The sequence below is a fragment of the Canis lupus genome, chromosome 11 (assembly GCF_003254725.2).
Source record: "Canis lupus dingo isolate Sandy chromosome 11, ASM325472v2, whole genome shotgun sequence".
Classification (NCBI taxonomy): Eukaryota; Metazoa; Chordata; class Mammalia; order Carnivora; family Canidae; genus Canis; species Canis lupus.
In genome coordinates this window covers 52146588-52164313 of record NC_064253.1, presented here as the reverse complement: position 1 = coordinate 52164313, position 17726 = coordinate 52146588, and the positions used below count along the sequence as shown (strand labels likewise).

The following is a 17726-nucleotide window of genomic DNA, read 5'->3' as shown; positions in this document are numbered from 1 at the left end:
GCACCTTCTGTAGAACTCGGTTTTAGTTGAGTGCAGCATTCCTTCAGTTCCTTGAACCAGAAGATCAGCACAGTGTTGATGGAAACTGAGAGAGCCTTCATAAAAACATAAATTGTTTGTGTAAAATGATCCCTGATGACTTAAGAATAAACCTAGCAGAAAAACCATTGCTCGAAATATTGTAGATATATAAAATTTTAGGAGTCCATGAGAAGTGGCAAGGATTTCAAAAATAAAGTTGTTTAGGTCAAATAAAGCAAAACAAAACAATTTTCTCAAGAAAAGCTAATGGTTTCCTTTGTAAATACTCTTTAAAAAGCATTGATAGAAGATTTTCTTAACCAAGAGATGATCTATCAGTAGCCAGAACCCTTTGTAGTGGTCAAATTCTAGAAACACTACTATTCAAATCAGGAAGAAAGAGGTTTTCTGCAACATTATTGCACATAATTCTGGAAGTTATGAAGGGCGTAAAAGCAAGGAACAAACAGCACAAGTGGAGATTGTACACAGAGTAAAACAAAACATATTATAGCCAGTATGAATAAACAAGCTTGCAGAATTAGTAAGAAATCTGAGTAAAATAGCTAGATGTTATGATAAATATATACCAATAACTTTCTACTTACATGAAATTTTAGGCAAAGATTTTTGAGTTTTCCTATAAGCGAGCATTTGTCAACCTGACTGCACATTAGCATTACCTAAAGCTTTAAAAAAATATATAGATACCTGGGTCCCACCCTAGACTAATTTGAATCTCTGGGCAGGGCGTCCAAGGCATCAATATTTGTTCAAAGCCCAGGTGATTCTGCTGCATGGGGACATTGAGAGGTGTAACTTTAGGTTTGTTTGCTTGCTTGTTTATTTATTTCTCTTAAGTAGGCGCCACATCCAGTGTGGAGCCCACCTTAGGACTCAAACTCACGACTATGAGAAGTAAGACCTGAGCCAAGATCAGGAGTCAGACACTTACCTGAGCCACCCAGGCGCCCCTAACTTTGTTTTTAATGACAGTCATTAGACACAGCTAATTTACCCTTGTAAATGGGTAAAATCCATTAATAAAAGAATGGAAAAGGAGCATATTCAGAACAACCAGAAAAATTATAAGAATTCTCTAAACTAAAAAACTCTGTAAAGGCTTGAAAAATATCCTGAATGGGAGTGCTGAGTATTTTTTTAAATGTCAGCACTTTCCAAATTGAATTATAAGTTTAACATAATTCTAGCCAACATTTTAATGGGATTTTTAAAAGTTTGACAATGATGGGACACCTGGGTGGCTCAGTGGTTGAGTGATTTGCCTTTAGCTCAGGGCGTGATCCTGTAGTCCCGGGATTGAGTCCCGCATCCCGCTCCCTGCATGGAGCTGCTTCTCCCTCTGCCTATGCCTCTGCCTCTCTCTCATGAATAAATAAGTAAAATCTTTATAAAGTAAATAAAATAAAAGTTTGATAATGCTTTTCTGAAGTTTACCCAAAATAATGCATAAATGAGAATAGCAAAGAAAAATTTTACAAAAAGAATACTTTAGGAGACTCTCCTTGACTGGTATTAAAACATACCACAGGGCAGACCCAGTGGCTCGGTGGTTTGGCGCTGCCTTCAGCCCACGGTATGATCCTGGAGTCCCTGGAGTCCCGCGTCGGGCTCCCTGCATGGAGCCTGCTTCTCCCTCTGCCTGTGTCTCTGCCTCTCTCTCTCTCTCTCCCTCTGTCTCTCATGAATGAATGAATGAATGAATGAATAAATAAATAAAACATCACAAAGCGCAGTAATTTAAACATCATAGAACTGTGCTATTATTGGCTTCAGTTATGGGAGGTGATTGAAGCTTACCTCCTTAGGATATTTATTTAGTTGCCTTAGTTTTTTAAGCAAGGAAATTTTGTCATCCCAAAAGAATAAACTATGACCTTTTAATGAAGATTGAGATTAGCTAACATTCACTTTATGCTTGACAGGGGCCCCTGTGGTTTGCTGTGGAGTTGCCACTGCTTCAGTTAGCCATATGCCGGAATGGCTTCCCAGGGATCCCCTGAGCAGTCATTTAAATCTACAGTACTCTCTGTCCTATATAGCAAAGTCTGATTTATTGTGAAGAGGGTCAGAAGATTCATGGGATGCTCCTTGGGTAATAAGATCAATGAGACAGGGCTTGTTTTCTTTCTTTCTGTTTTAGGGTGAAATTGTTAAGAAGTATACTCAGTTCAATCCTAAAACCTATGAAGAGAGGATTAATTTAATCCTACAGATGTGTGTAGAAGCTGCAGCAGAAGCTGTAAAACTCAACTGCAGAATTTTGGGAGTAGGTGAGATTGTGAATTGCATATTCAAGAAATGTTCTTTTTGATATACAGAATTGACTGAGTTCTGTTGCATGACTGACCATAAGGTCACTGCCCTTTGTATGTGGCTCCAGGTCCTATATGTGGGCCCCACGGATGAGGTCTTTCTGAAATACCAGTAATCATTACGGGTACATTGGTGGGGAGCTACAGGTTTAGCTCAGAATTGCCTGACATTTCCTTGCAATCTTTGGTAATATTTGTCCTAGGAGATCTTGGGTGAGTTAATTTGTGTTTGAAACCCAGGGAGTTGGCAGACTTTTCGAAGATTGTGTGTGAGAATTATTTCCCTTGTGTGTGTGGTGGAGCTCAGGTATTTCTACGGGTGGCCGTGTAAATCCCCGGGAAGGAGTCGTGCTGCATTCAACCAAACTGATTCAAGAATGGAACTCCGTGGACCTCCGGACCCCGCTGTCTGACACCTTGCATCTCCCCGTGTGGGTGGACAATGATGGCAATTGTGCTGCCCTGGCGGAAAGGAAATTTGGCCAAGGAAAGGGCCTGGAAAACTTTGTGACACTTATCACAGGCACAGGTGAGGGGAGGATGAGGAGGTTGCTTCAGGAGCTAGACCGTGTGTTGGGGCGCACCTCAGCGTCAGCCAGGCAGCGTGTAAGTCCACTCTAGTGTTAACCTCCTGCTTGAGTAGAGCCAGAAGGGGAGCCCCATGGGAGGGCAGAAGGCCCTTTCAGGCTTTGCCCAGCATGTGCCCTGCCCTGGGCATGCATGTGGACCTCACATTCTCAGGAACTTGTCTGATCCGTTCAGAGCCCTTACTCCCCAAAGCTGCTCGTTCCTAGCTTCTCCACCCAGTCTTTTTGGTTAGTATCATATTTGCCTTAACTCTCAGCTCTTATGCTAGGCAGTGGAGACTAATGAATATATTTTTCCTTTAAATGTCTGTGACAAACACCCCCAGGGGTAGCCCCCTCAAGTTCTGAGGTAGATGACATAAGAAGCCCTTTGAGCTGGTCCTCTAGGAGCTGCCAAGTTGGTCAGAACAAACAACCACAGTGTTTTGAAAATAGTCTTGCTCCCTCCATACTGCCATCTTTGCTGAGAATGTGGGCTGGTTTGAGGCCACCAAGATTGGGAGCGGGCGGTGGGACCAGAAAATACCAGAAAGTTCGCTTATTAAAATTCAGCGTTTCTTTTTTTTTTTTTCTCCCTTGATTAAGCTTTCTTGATTGCTAACTAACAAACCTGTTAGTTTCCAAAATTGCAAAAAAAAAATTGGTTCTGACAGTTTTTGCCAGTTTATTCATTGCTTTAGTGGAGGGATGGAATTTTGGAATTGCCTGCTCTGCCATTTTTGCTGATGTCCTAGTTTAGTTTTGGAATGAGGAAATAGGCTCTGCTGGTAGGTGGTTGAGCCACCATTTGATCCCAGATATAGCTAATCTCAAAACTTGTGTGCCCTTAAACTCTACATTACACCACCACCTCTAGGAGCTCAGGTCCTTCTCTTAGTCTCAGACACAGTTTTAGCAAGCTTGGATATCATTTCCTAGATTTCCTGTCTGAGATAGTTTGCAAATTAAGAGGGGTGGAGTTGAAGAGTAGGTGCCACAGGAAGTAACTGATGGCAGGATAAGTCTGAAAAGTAGAGCCTTCTCAGGCTTTTCTCCTTAACAACTCCTAAACTCTGCAAAACAAGAGAGTCACTGATACTCATAATCACTGAGTCACAGATTTTTAGACATGGTGGCATTAAGAAGAGGCAAAATCATAGTTTATATTCTCTGTTTAAGAAAGAAGATGATGTATGATGTATTTTGGAAAGATGGTATTTTCTTGGGTTTCCCCTATAGCAGAGCCCAAGATGAGGACTTAGGGGTGGGTATTTTATGTTGGAGGTGATCCTGAGAAGTAGGAGTGTAAGAGTGAGAAGAGTAGAACAGAGTAGGTGGAAAGCCATTATCCAAGTTGCCTTGAGGACAGTGGGAGCTAAAATCTACCAGAACCTTCCAAGAAGTCTACAGAATACCATTCAGAGTTGTTGACTGGATGACTAGGCTCTTACATTAGTATTGGAGATGGCCTCAGTGAGGAGACAGGCAGTGTGAGTTTGAGGTGAGCCTGAGCCTGTGTGGATCTGTTCCCCACAGCGAGCCAGGTAGATGCAACACAGGGTTGCAACATTAGAGTTAGGGATCTGCTTAAAATATTTCCCTCAAAAATACTTCCAGGTAAAGTGTTGGCCAAGTTTCAGTTATTCAGGAAAAGAGGCAGCATAAAGAACCTTACATTCTAAAGCTTTGCTAAACAGACGAGGCATTGCTATATCACAGCTTCCTGTTTGAGGTGAAGAGCCACCTCAGTGATTATTATCTTTTGCTGTAGGAATTGGCGGGGGGATCATCCATCAACACGAGTTGATCCATGGAAGCTCCTTCTGTGCTGCAGAACTTGGCCACCTTGTTGTGTCTCTGGATGGGCCTGACTGTTCCTGTGGAAGTCATGGGTGTATTGAAGCATATGCCTCTGGAATGGCCTTGCAGAGAGAAGCAAAAAAGCTACATGATGGTTGGTTTTTTTTCTCCTGAGGAATTAAATAGCTAAGTGGTAGACAAGTATTTCAAAGTAGAGATTTCAAAAACAGCTCGATACTGAAGGCTTAGAACTTTTATCCTTCTCACTTCCCAGAGGAAAGGTGGTGCTTCCTCATACCAAAGCTCTGAAATTCCCCTTAGTCCTGACCCATATTAACACTTTCCCCTCCAGTGGTGGGGATGGACAAGGGTCTTGAGCTCCAGGATAACAGAGACAATTTGATTTTTGTTCCTTCAGCCCCTAGCCAAAGAAGTAAATGGATTAACATATTACAGTTGTGAACTCTGAAAAGTCTATTTGAATTAAAGTTATTTCTGGACATGTTATAAAAGTCAGGATGGGTTCTATCTAGTCTAATACAAGAGGGAGTCATTTACTATTATTATAATATACTGTCAAATGCACCGAGAATGATGGCCAAGGAATATAGATGCATATAAGGAGGACACCAGTGTTCCCTCCCTGCCCTCTTCATACAGGGAAGGGAGCGTTAGGGTGCTGTCCGGGGGTTGTGAGAGGGTAAACAGAATTAGCAGGACAAGTTGGGATGAGCCAGGGACGCTTTCGAGCTTGGTAAGCAGTGTGGGTGCATAAAAGGCAAGGTGGATAGAGCATAGCAATAAGTAGGCCAAGACCAGCAGCTAATGGAGAAGCCATTGAGAACTTCTAGGGGAAACACATGATCAGATCAGAATTTTAGACTCTTTACTAAAATGTAACTTTTTGTTTTCTGGGAGAAAAATAGTTGTTGAATAGAGTAGCTTTAGATGGTACAGTTCTAGAGTGATGTCCAGTTTTCTAGGTGGACAGGCTGGGAATATAAAAGGAGGAGCAGGTTGTGGCAGAAGGGGATGGCTCGGTGCCTGTGGGACTTTGGGTGGAGATGTGTAGAGGGTAGCTGGCTGTGGGGGTCTGGCGCTCAGGAGAGATGAATGGGTTGGAGGTGGGGATTTGGGAATCATCAGCCCTGAGGTGTGGCAGTTAAACCTCTGAATGAGACTTGGAGTGAGGCAGGTGTCCGGGTAGAATCCGGCAAAGCAGCATTTAATGGGCAGAAAGGAAAACTGGGAAAGGGTAAACTCACAGCAGCCAGATGGAGAGTGTTTCAAGGAGAGAGTAGTTGGGAATGTCAAGGGCTGTTAATAAGTAAATCAGAAAAGTTCATTGGCTTTGGCCATGGGGACATCATTTGAAACCCTGCAAACTTTGTTCTTCAATTTCATTGTTATCATTAGCCTCCCTTAGGAGCCTGTTTGCACATTTTTTTTTTTTTCCCTAATCCTCCCCCTGCCGCAACATGTACCACAGATCTACTGTTTATCTGTTTGTGTTTATGTAACTATATGTATAAAAAAGAGTAGGCTTTTTAATTTTTTTTCCTGAAGAACCAGTTTTTGTCCTCCTGGGGGAAAAAAACTTATCTTAAGAGAGAGCACATTCAAATAAGGGGAGCAGAAGCCTGACCACAGAGTAAGAGGGAAGAAGTGCCTTGAGAGTGTGGAGGTTGTGGAGTCCCCGGAAAGTCCCTGAGCAGGGGGAGGAAATGAGCTGCAGCGCCTGGGTTGTCTGAGAGAGGGAGAGGAGGAGGGAAGGTGTGCAAATACAGGCATGTGTTTAGATGGGGGCAGAAAAGTCAGGGAACCCCTGCCCTGTGGCACCCTTTATCAGAGAGGTGGGCAGTTCGGAGCTCTCCTGGTGGTGGGAACAGAGTAAAAGGTCTGAGGTTGGAAGCTGAGGAGAGCCCTGAGGAGGAAGGGGAGAGAGCTGGCCGGGCTAGGTAGCAACCTGCACAGTTGGGATTTTCTCTCGTCAGAGCCCAAGTGTGATAGCAGATGAGGAGGAGGTCTGACCTGGGCTGATGAGGGGTGATGAGGGGCAGAAAAGACCAGGACTACAGATAATAGACTTCAATGAGCGCTGACTCTGGCCAGCATTTAACTAAGTTCTTTACGTCCATTATCTCATTTAGTTCCTTAAACAATCCTGCCAGAGTATGTTTTGTAGAGAAGAGAGTATAGAGGTGATGTGACACAGATGGGGTTGTGCAGCTGGTAGTGACCGAGTTGGCATCTGAACCCCTGGCCATGTCGGTTCTTTAGGCGCTGCCGTAGAATATGGGGCCTTCGCAAGTGATGTGACATGCATCTTGGTTGGATAAAGAAAGGAGATAAACACCTAGAAGTTTCTGTTTCATGTGGAAGTGAGAAGTAAGGAGGCTAGAGGGCTGGATAGGAGGCTCAGATCGGAGTTGAGGATTTTCCAGTTGGGGAAGTTCTGGGTGATGTGTAACCTAGGCAGCAAAAAGGCAGCAGTGGCCTCTGGAGTCCTGTATGTGGACATTTGTGAATGATAAGCTTTGCAAATGTGAAAAGAAAACACTGTCTTCCCACTTGGGGGCCTGCTGCTTGCGGGCAGACTTCGAAGCTTGGCCCCCTGTGGGGCTGCCACAACTGGCTAATGACCACTGCTTCTCACCTCTGCTCAAACAGAAGACCTGCTCTTGGTGGAAGGGATGTCCGTGCCAAAAGACGAGGCCGTGAGTGCAGTCCATCTCATCCAAGCTGCGAAACTTGGCAACGTGAAGGCCCAGAGCATCTTGAGAACAGGTGAGCATGTGACTCCAGGCAGCTGTGCCACAGGGTAGCCCTCAGACTGCCCAGGGATCCCACACATACCCAGCTGCCCTGGGGATCAGCACTCCAGAATGTGTTCAGAGGTGTTTTTCCTGCTTTCTGAGAGAGAAAAAGGGAATGGCATTCAAGGTATTTGGCAGCATTGCCTTTATTAACAGATTTTGTTTTGTTTTATAACTACAAATAAACTACTTATTCATTTTATAGGAAATCTAAAGAAATATAGGAGATTAAAAAAAGTATCACTTCACGTTTACCATACACAGATGAACTATTAACATTTCCTTCCAGTCTTCCAATTTTTTTTATATATAGTTGAGAACCTATGGCATAGTATATAGCATACCTAGCTTTTTAAATTTCAAACTATAACATCATTTTCTCATAGTAAGAACAAATCATGAATAGCTTTACAAGTACTGCCTTCTGTTCTGGGCTACTGACTCCACCATCCTCTCTGATGTGGTGGTGGTGGTGGTGTTTTAAAGATTTTATTTATTTGAGAGAGAGTACAGGCAGGGAGGGGAGGGAGAGAGAGTACAAGTAGGGAGGGAGGGAGGGAGGGAGAGAGAGAGAAGTACATTCCCCCCTGAACCAGGAGCCCAAAGCTGAGTCAAAGGCAGACTCTTAAACCACTGAGCCACCCAGGCACTCCCTCTGGCGTTTTTGATTTGGCTCTCCCGAGACTTACTTTCATTTTTGTTTTCTTGTAGCTGGAACAGCTCTGGGTCTTGGGGTTGTGAACATCCTCCACACTATAAATCCTTCCCTTGTGATCCTGTCTGGCGTCCTAGCCAGTCACTACATCCACATCGTCAAGGACGTCATCCGCCAGCAAGCCTTGTCTTCGGTTCAGGATGTGGATGTGGTGGTTTCAGATTTGGTGGATCCTGCCCTGCTGGGTGCCGCCAGCATGGTTCTGGACTACACAACTCGCAGGATCTGCTAGGCCTCCCAGGTGTGGACGTGGACCAAGACTCAGAGCTGCTTTGTGGAATCAGGCTTTTAGACGAGCATTTCTTAAAAATCAGATTTGGTATTTAAATTTGGTATTTGGCAGGTGACTTTAGCAGTTAATTTTTTGCTTTTCATCTCCTCTTCCAAAGTCACCTTTCCTAACCCCATTTTCGTGGCTGCTGCTCTTTCTGGGTTCATTTTAGCTCAAACCCTGTAAGTATCAGTCACAATCTTCTGTGCCAAAGGAGCTGTCATCGTAGACGAGGATGCCTTAGGGCTCTGCTTACGACCTAGACCTGCAGGCCTTGCCTGGAGGGAGGCTGCAGACTGGAGTGGAGATTATTAATCCTTCTTCCTCTGACCCGAAACTCAGATTGCAGAAGGGGATCCATCCAATCAGGAAGCAGAAGGAAATCTCACTGTGAAAGGCTTAAGTAAACTTTTTTTTTTAAAAAAACCAGTGTTACTGAGGTATTTTTTTTTTTTTTTTTTTTTTACTGAGGTATTTTTAAAAGTGTACAATTTGATGAGCTTTGACCTCCATATATACCTGTGAAACCATCACTGCAATCAAGACATTGGACACATCTGTCACCCCCAAATGTTTGCTAAAAGATGTTATTTGTTATTACTCTTGCATAATCTTGAGCAACTTTAGGGACCTGGATGACAGTGGCCTTAGTGACCTTATCCTTATCTTCTTAAGGACAGCTGAGAAGCCACTAAGACTTACAGCCTCTGAAAGGAGATTAACCACCCCCAAAGGATCTTCATTACTGACAGATACCTTTCCATTCAGTAACTTTTCTTTCTTTCTTTTTTTAAAAAAATATGTATTTGAGAGAAATAGAGCGCACATGCGTGCACAAGTGGAGGTGTAGAGGCAGAAGGAGAGAAGCAGACTCCCCTATGACCAGAGAGCCTGATGCATGTGGGGCTCAGTCCCACAACCCTGAGATCATGGCCTGAACTCAAGGCAGATGCTTAACCAGGCGTCCCTTTGATAACTTTTCATACTAATGTTGAGGATGACCCTGGTTTATCTATTAATAGCTGTGTTTGTAGAGCCCATATCTGTGATGTGGACTGTGGCAAAATAAGATTCTGTGCTTTCACTGGTGTTAAGAAGGCCAAGGTTCTTGCTATCAATTTTAATGTCGGAGAACTACTAATACCCATCATTTATTAAGTGCCTACTGTATACCAGGCTCTGAACTAGGTGCTTCATATACATTATTCTAAATTCTTAAAACCTGGGAGGTGATGTCCTAATTTACATTTTATATGATCCTAAACTAAGTCTTGGTGTGTTTAAATGATGGTACCTAAAGCCAAGTGGCGACTGAGTCTTAGAAAAACAGGGTTTGATTCCAGGTCCCTCTGTGCTTTTCTGCTAAGCCACCCAGCCTCTCATATAAAAAACTTGCAAAATGTGAATATATCCTAATTTACTTTAGACTACCTGCAGCTTTAATAAGATGGACTCAATTTGTCTTTGATGCTGTCCCTCGATAAATTTAATCGAATATTCCTTTATGCTGTAGACATTTTGCCAATACAGTATTTGGTCTAATGACAGGTTTTTTATGGGTACTTTTAGATCTAAAACATATGCATGTTTCAGATTACTTTAGGAAAACCTGAAGGTTTCCATTGTTTTGGTGTTAGCATACAAAATAAAGCGAAAGAATTAATATTGCATTTGAAATCCTTCCTTCCTGGTGGGTTAATGTGAAAAGATAGATTGGTTGATTCCTAGAATTTGACCAGCCCTGAAGTAATCTTCAGGTCCTGGTTATTGTTGAAAAATTCCACAGTGATTCCTAGGAAGGAAGCTAGCTAGTCTGCTTGGCTCTCAGTGTCTGGGGTGAGGTGGTATGCTCCGAAGGGGCATCCGTTGTTCCTTGGTGACATCTGTAACTGCTCTGTACACCAGAGTTGCATTGCTACCAAGTTTCATACCAAATATTTGGAAGGATGGTACTAAATCTAAAACCAAATCTTAGTTTTTATTAAATTCATGGAAAGGTTAATATATTCCAACATAATTATTTACTTATAGTGAAATAATCACACATTAATTTATTTTATTGTAAATATTTTTATGTTACTGTTCTGAGCCAAATTCTAAAGAAAAAATAAAATATATTTCTTTGTGGAAATCCTAACATTTTTGCATTTTGTTTTCTTATTTAACTCTCTAGCTAAAAGTGTCTTCCCGTAAGAGATTTATATTGTTGCACTGTTTTACTTTTTATTTTTTTATTTTTTTTAATTTTTTTTAAATTTTATTTATTTATGATAGTCACATAGAGAGAGAGAGAGAGGCAGAGACATAGGCAGAGGGAGAAGCAGGCTCCATGCACCGGGAGCCTGACGTGGGATTCGATCCGGGGTCTCCAGGATCGCGCCCTGGGCCAAAGGCAGGCGCCAAACCGCTGCGCCACCCAGGGATCCCTGTTTTACTTTTTAAAGGTCATGTAACTTCTTAAGGCATCTAATAGGAATTTCTTAACCAAAAAAAAATTTTTTTTGTAATAGGAAGCATTGCTATATAGCATTTATATATATAGCAAAATGATCACCAGAGTAAGCCTAGTTAAGAACTATCATACAAACAGAACTTTTCTCTCCTGTGATGAGAATGTGTAAGATCTACTCTTGTAGCAGCTACAAGATATACAGTATAGGCATACCTCATTTTACCGCGCTTCACAGATACTGTGTTTTTTACAAATTGAAGGTTTGTGGTAACCCTGCCTGCATCACATAAGTCTATTGGCACCATTTTTCCAACAGCATTTGCTCACTTTGTGTCTCTGTCACACTGTAGTAATTCTTGTAGTATTTCAAACTTAATCATTGTATTTGTTGCAGTGATCGGTGATCTTCGATGTTACTATTGTGCTCTGGGGGCATGAACTGTACCCATAAAAAATGGTGAACTTAATTGGGAAATGCCTGTATTCTGTTCCATTGACAAGCCGTGTCTCCATCCTCTCCCTCTCTTCACCCCTCCCTATTCCCTCAGACACATAGTGAAATTCAGCCAATCAATAACCCTACAGTGGCCTCTATGTATTCAAGTGAAAGGAAGAGTTACACATCTCTCACTTTAAATCAGAAGATAAAGATGAGTGAGAAAGGCATGTCAAAAGCTGAGACAGGCTAAAGCTAGGCTTCTCGTGTCAAATAGCCAACCTGTGAATGGAAAGGAAAAGTTCTTCAAGGAAATTAAGTGTTACTCAAGTGAACACACAAAAGGTAAGAATTATTGCTGATATGGAGAAAGTTTTAGTGGTCTGGTCTGGATAGAAGATCAAAGCAGCCACAACACTCCCTTAAGCAAAAGCCTCATTCGGAGCAAGGCCCTAACTCTCTTCAATTCTATGAGGGCTGAGAGGTGAGGAAGCTACAGAAGAAAGTTGGAAGCTAGCAGGGGTTGCTTCATGAGGTTTAGGGAATGAAACTGTCTCCATGGAAGTGCTGATGTAGAGGCTGCACCAAGTTCTCAGAAGATCCAGCTAAGAGAATTCATGAAGGTGGCTGCACTAAACTACAGATTTTCAATGAAGACAAAACAGCCTTATATTGGAAGAAGATGCCTTCTAGGACTTTCATAGCTAGAGAGGAGAAGTCAATGTCTGGCTTCAAACTTCAGAGGACAGGCTGACTCTCTTGCTAAGGGCTAACGCAGCTGGTGACTTAAGTTGAAACAGTGTTTGTTACCATTCTGAAAATCCTAGAGCCCTTAAGGATTATGCTCAATCTACTCTACCTGTGCTCTGTAAATGGAACAAAGCCCAGATGACAGCACATCTGTTGACAGCATGGTTTGCTGAATATTTTAAGCTCATTGTTGGGACCTGCTCAGAAAAAAAGATTCCTTTCAAAATATTACTGCTCATTGACAAGGCAACTGGTCACCCAAGAGCTCTGATGGAGATGTACAATGACATTAATGTTGTTTTCAAGCCTGCGAACAAAACATCCACCCTGCAGCCCATGGATGGAGGAGTCATTTCAACTTTCAAGCCTTATTAAGAAATATGTTTCGTCAGGCTATGGCTGCCATAGATGATTCTTCTGATGGATCTGGGTAAAGTTAATTGAAAACCTGGAAAGGATTCACCATTCCTGATGCCATTAAAATTTGTGAGGTGCCTGAGTGGTTCAGTTGGTTGAGTGTCCCAACTCTCAGCTCAGCTCTTAATCTCAGGGTCGTGAGTTAAAGCCCCATGTTGGGTTCTGTGCTGGGTATGGAGCCTACTAAAAAAAAAAAAAAAAAAAAAAAAAAGATTCATGGAAGAGGTCAAAATATCAATATGAGGGGCGCCCGGGGAAGCTCAGTCGGTTAAGCTTCTGCCTTCAGCTCAGGTCGTGATTCGGGAGTCCCAGGATTGAGCCCAGCACTGGGCTCCTTGTTCGGCTGGGAGCTGACTTCTGCCTCTCCCTGCTCATGCTCTCTCTCTCGCTGTCTCTCAAATAAAATACTAAAAAAAAAAAAAAAAAAAAAAAACATGAACAGCAGTTTGGAAGAAGCTGATTCCAACCCTCACAGGATGACTGAGGGGTTCAAGACTTTAGTGGAGGAAGTAAGTGCAGATGTGATGGAAATAGCAAGGGAACTAGAATTCGAAGTGGAGCCTGAAGATGTGTCTGAATTGCTATAACCTCGGGATAAAACTTTAATGGGTGAGGAGTTGCTCTTTATGGATGAGCAAAGAAAGTGGTTCTTGAGATGGTATCTACTGCTGGTGGAGATGCCGTGAAAGCTGCTGGAATGACAGGAGCAAATTTAGAAATTACATAAACTTGGTTGATAAAGCAGCAGCAAGGTTTGAGAGAACTGACTCCAGCTTCAAAGGAAGTTCTATTGTGGGTAAAATGCTGTCAAACAGCATCAAACGCTACAGAGCAATTGTTCATGAAAGGAAGAATCTACTGATGCGGCAAACTTTACTGTTGTCTTATTTTATGAACTTGCCCCAGCTGCCCCATCTGCCCCAGCCTTCAGCAACCACCACCCTCACCAGTCAGTGGTCATCAACTTCGAGGGTAGACTCTCCACCAGCAAAAAGGGAACTCACTGAAAGCTCATGATGGTTAGCATTTTTAGCAGTTAAGTATTTTTTAATTAAGGTATGTACATTTTTTAGACACAATACTATTACGTACTTCACATATTACAGTATAGCATAAACAATGCACTGAGAAACCAGAAAATTCATGACTCACTTTATTGCAATGGTCCCTCTTGCAGTGGTATGGGACTGAACCTACAGTACCTTCAAGGTAGGCCTATTATTAACTGTAATTGCCATGCTGTACCTTACTTCCCCATGGCTTATTTTAGAACTGGAACTTTGTTGCCTCTTGACTCCCTTTACCCATTTCACCTATACCCTCCCTACCCCTCACATCTGACAACCACCAGTTTGTTACTGGTTCTCTGTATCTATAAGCATGGCTGTTGCTTTTTGGTTTTCAGATTCCACACACAAGTGAGATCACACAGTATTGGTCTTTCACTGACTTTGCCCTCAAGGTCTATCCATGTCACAAATGGTAATATTTCATTCTGTTTGATGGCTAAATAATATTTCATTGTGTACTTGTGTATATACAGAAAAATACATACATACACATTTTCTTTATTCATTTATCCCCTGATGACACTTAGGTTGTTTCCATATGTTGGCTATTATAAACAATACTGCAGTGAACATGGGGGTGCATTTGTGTTTTCAAGTGAGTCTTTTCATTTTCTTTGGAAAAATACCCAGAAGTGGAATTGCTGGATCATATGGTAGTTCTGCTTTTATTGAATTTTTAAAGATCATTTATTTTAGAGAGAGTACAAGTGTGAGTGGGGGGAGGGGCAGAGGAGAGAATCTCAAGCAGACTCCCCACTGAGCATGGAGCCCGACTTGGGGCTTGATCTCAAGACCCTGAGGTCCTGATCCCTGCTGAGATCAAGAGTCAGAGCTTAACTGACTGAGCCATCCAGGTGCCCCTGGTAGTTTTACTTTTAAATCTTTGAAGAACCTCCATACCATTTTCCACAGCGGCTGCATCAATTTGCTTTCCCACCAACACAGCACAAGGGTTCCCATTCCTCCACATTCTCACTGACACTTGTTTTTTATAATAGCCATTGTTAACAGGTAAAAGGTGATGTCTCACTATGGTTTTGATTTGCATTTCCCTGATTAGGGATATTAAGCATCTATTCATCTGCTGGCCATCTGTGGATCTTTAGAAAAATGTCTACTGAGATCCCTTGACCAATTTTTAATTGGATCTTTTTGGTTTGTTTTTGCTATTGAGTTATGGGAATTTTAAAATATATTTTGGACATTAACCCCTTATTAAATACGAGTTGCAAATACTTTCTCCCACTCATTAGGTTGCCTTTTTGTTGGTTTCCCTTTGCTATGCAGAAGCGTTCTGGTTTGATGTAGTCCTACTTGTTCATTTTTGCTCTTGGGGTCAGATTAAAAAAATCACCGAGATTGATGTCAAGGAGCTTACTGCCAATATTTCAGGTCTTACCTTCAAGTCTTTAATCCACATTGAGTTAGTTTTTGTGTGGTATAAGATAGTGATCTAATTTTCTCAATATCATTTACTGAAAAGACGGTCTTTCTTGTTTTGTTTTTTTTTAAGATTTTATTTATTTATCCATGAGAGACACACAGAGAGAAAGGCAAACACATAGGCAGAGAGAGAAGGCTCCATGCAGGAAGCCCAATGTGGGACTCGATCCCGGTACCCCAGGATCACGCCCTGAGCCAAAACCAGACACTCAACTACTGAGCCACCCAGGCGTCCCAAGACGGTCTTTTCTTGATTATATATTCTTGCCTCCTTTGCCATAAATTAACTGACCATATATCCATAGGTTTATTTCTAGACTCTGTTCTGTTCCATTGATACAGGTCTGCTTTTATTATTTATTTTTTCAGGTCTGCGTTTATGCCAATACTATACCGTTTTGATTACTGTAGCTTTGTAATACAGTTTGAAATCAGGGAGCATGCATGATGCCTCCAGCTTTGTTCTTCCTCAAGATTGTGTTCGCTATTTTAGGGTTCCACACATTTTAGGATTTTTTTTTTTATTTTAAGATTTATTTATTTGGTGGGGGAGAGGGAGAGTCTTAAGCAGACTACATACTGAGCACGGAGCCTGATACAGGGCTTGTCTCACAACCCTGAGATGAAACCAAAGGTTAGTCACTCAGGCACTTAGGATTGTTTTAAAATATGCCACTGAAATTTTGAGAGATTGCATTGAATCTGTAGGTTGCTTTGAATATTTTAATAATATTCTAATCCATAAATATGCAACATCTTTCCATTTGTTTTGTCTTCAATTTCCTTTGTTAATGTCTAAGGGTTTTTAGTGTACAGTTCTTTCACATCTTTGTTTAAATTTATTCCTGGGTATTTTGTTCTTTTTGATGCCATTATAAATGGGACTATTTTCCTAATTTCTCTTTCTGGTAGTTTGAGTATATAGAAATGCAAGAGATTGCTGTATATTGGTTTTGTGTCCTGTAACTTTACTGAATTTATTAGTTCCAAGTTTCTTGGTCTTTACGGTTTTCTCTATATAATGTCACATTATCTGCAAAGACTGACAGCCTTTTGTTTTTCTTGCCTAATTACTCTGGCTAGAACTTCCAATACTATGTTAAAATTTGAAATTTGATATTAAAAGCAAAGTGGCCCAAAGAAGTTTGAAACTAAATGCTGAACACTGAGTTGCTGTACTAACTCCTTTTTATGGAGCCCCATGTGGGTAATGGAAGAATCAGAAACAATTTCAAGTTATTGCTACTGTGGAACAAACCACCTCAAAACTTAAGAAGTTCAAACAATAATCCTTTTTCTTATGGTTTCTGTGGATCAGGAATTTAGCAAAGGCTCTATTTGGCAGTTCTGACTCAGGGCATCTGATGCAATTGCAGTGACAGTGGCTAGAGCCGGAATAGCATGAAGTTAGAGCTCTAGGAACTGGCCAGGTATTTGTTTGTTGTTTCAGGATCTCACCGTGTGGGCTGGTTTGGGCTTTCTCACAAATGTGGCTTCAGGGTGATATTTTTACACGGTGGTACAAGGACTACTGGCCTGTGTAGTTTGCATGTTCCAACAAACCAGCTGTGAGCTTGTTGCGTTTTATGGTCTGGCTGTGGAAGTCCCCTAACAGTACTTTTGTTAATACTAACTAGTCCCCTTTTGATTGGGGGAAGGTCAGATTTTACTGATCTTTTACGACTGCCACATCTACTCTCAAGAAGCCCATCTGGTGTAAGAGGCAAGACAGTACCAAAAGGTAAGGTGCCCCAAGTAGAGGGCCATGGGAGCTCACGGAAGGCATTGGTGGAGGTTACCTTTGAGCTGTTCTTAACCTGGCTGGAAGGGCATTAGCAAGGCCCAGAAGTGGCTAAAGGGAAGGAGTGAGCTAAGAGGCCAGAAATGTGAACCAGATCAAAGAATGCCCAATTAAGCAGCTTGGGGGGAGGGGGGAGAGACACGGGCATAAAAGTAATGAAGGCTCCTTTCCCCTACAGATATAATTACCATAGGAAAGATGGTGGATTTTCCTTCTTGCCAATACCTACCCTTCTCCTGAATGGCATTACAGGAATTTACATCAGTCTCTAACTTAGGAATAACACCAGATAGCTATAAGCAGATTTCTGATTTGGCTTTGCTTGAACCATCACCTAAAATGTGACAGGATGAAGACAGAACACATGTGTTGAAGCCCGAATGAAGCATAATCTAAGTGGTACCCACTGTATATATCAGTATGGTCCAGAACGGTGACGGAAATGTTCTCTAACATGTCCTGTGCAGTTGCGATGCTATCTAACCACATGTGGCCATTGAGTGTATGAGATCTAGGCCTAGAAATGTATTTTAAATTTAAATAACGACGTGAGCTTAGTGTATTGACCAGTAAGTCCTAGTTGAAGGATCTGAACTGAAGTACGAACAGTTGCTATGGCTAGCACAGACCCCAACATATGCTGCAGGAATCCAGAGTAATGGGATTAGCCACAAAATAATGCCATCCTGATTCAAGTTTACTGGCTGAATCCGAAGGAATTCTATATCCAGAGAGACCCCTGTTGAAAAATACTATCCAAGGCCCTGAAGTAGGGACAGTGAGTGACAAGCACCAGCTGGGAGAAAATGGGTTGATGAGAGGCACAGCTCTA

The 17726-nt window shown here is 42.0% G+C and overlaps 1 protein-coding gene across 6 annotated transcripts in view; it reads left to right on the top strand.

Annotated features, from left to right (window-relative positions):
• The window catches only part of GNE (glucosamine (UDP-N-acetyl)-2-epimerase/N-acetylmannosamine kinase), a 42957-nt gene extending 32295 nt beyond the window's left edge, over positions 1 to 10662 (top strand). For 3 of the 6 annotated variants that reach the window (XM_035697197.1, XM_049116264.1, XM_035697198.2), the window contains exons 8-12: positions 2186 to 2315; positions 2665 to 2886; positions 4695 to 4877; positions 7394 to 7510; positions 8251 to 10662. In XM_035697197.1, coding sequence (XP_035553090.1) covers positions 2186 to 2315; positions 2665 to 2886; positions 4695 to 4877; positions 7394 to 7510; positions 8251 to 8486 — 888 coding nt within the window. In that variant the 3' untranslated portion in view covers positions 8487 to 10662. The remainder of the gene's footprint in view (positions 1 to 2185; positions 2316 to 2664; positions 2887 to 4694; positions 4878 to 7393; positions 7511 to 8250) is intronic. The other 3 variants (XM_035697199.1, XM_049116265.1, XR_007414078.1) reach the window with 2 other exon arrangements.
• Positions 10663 to 17726: the final 7064 nt, after the last annotated feature.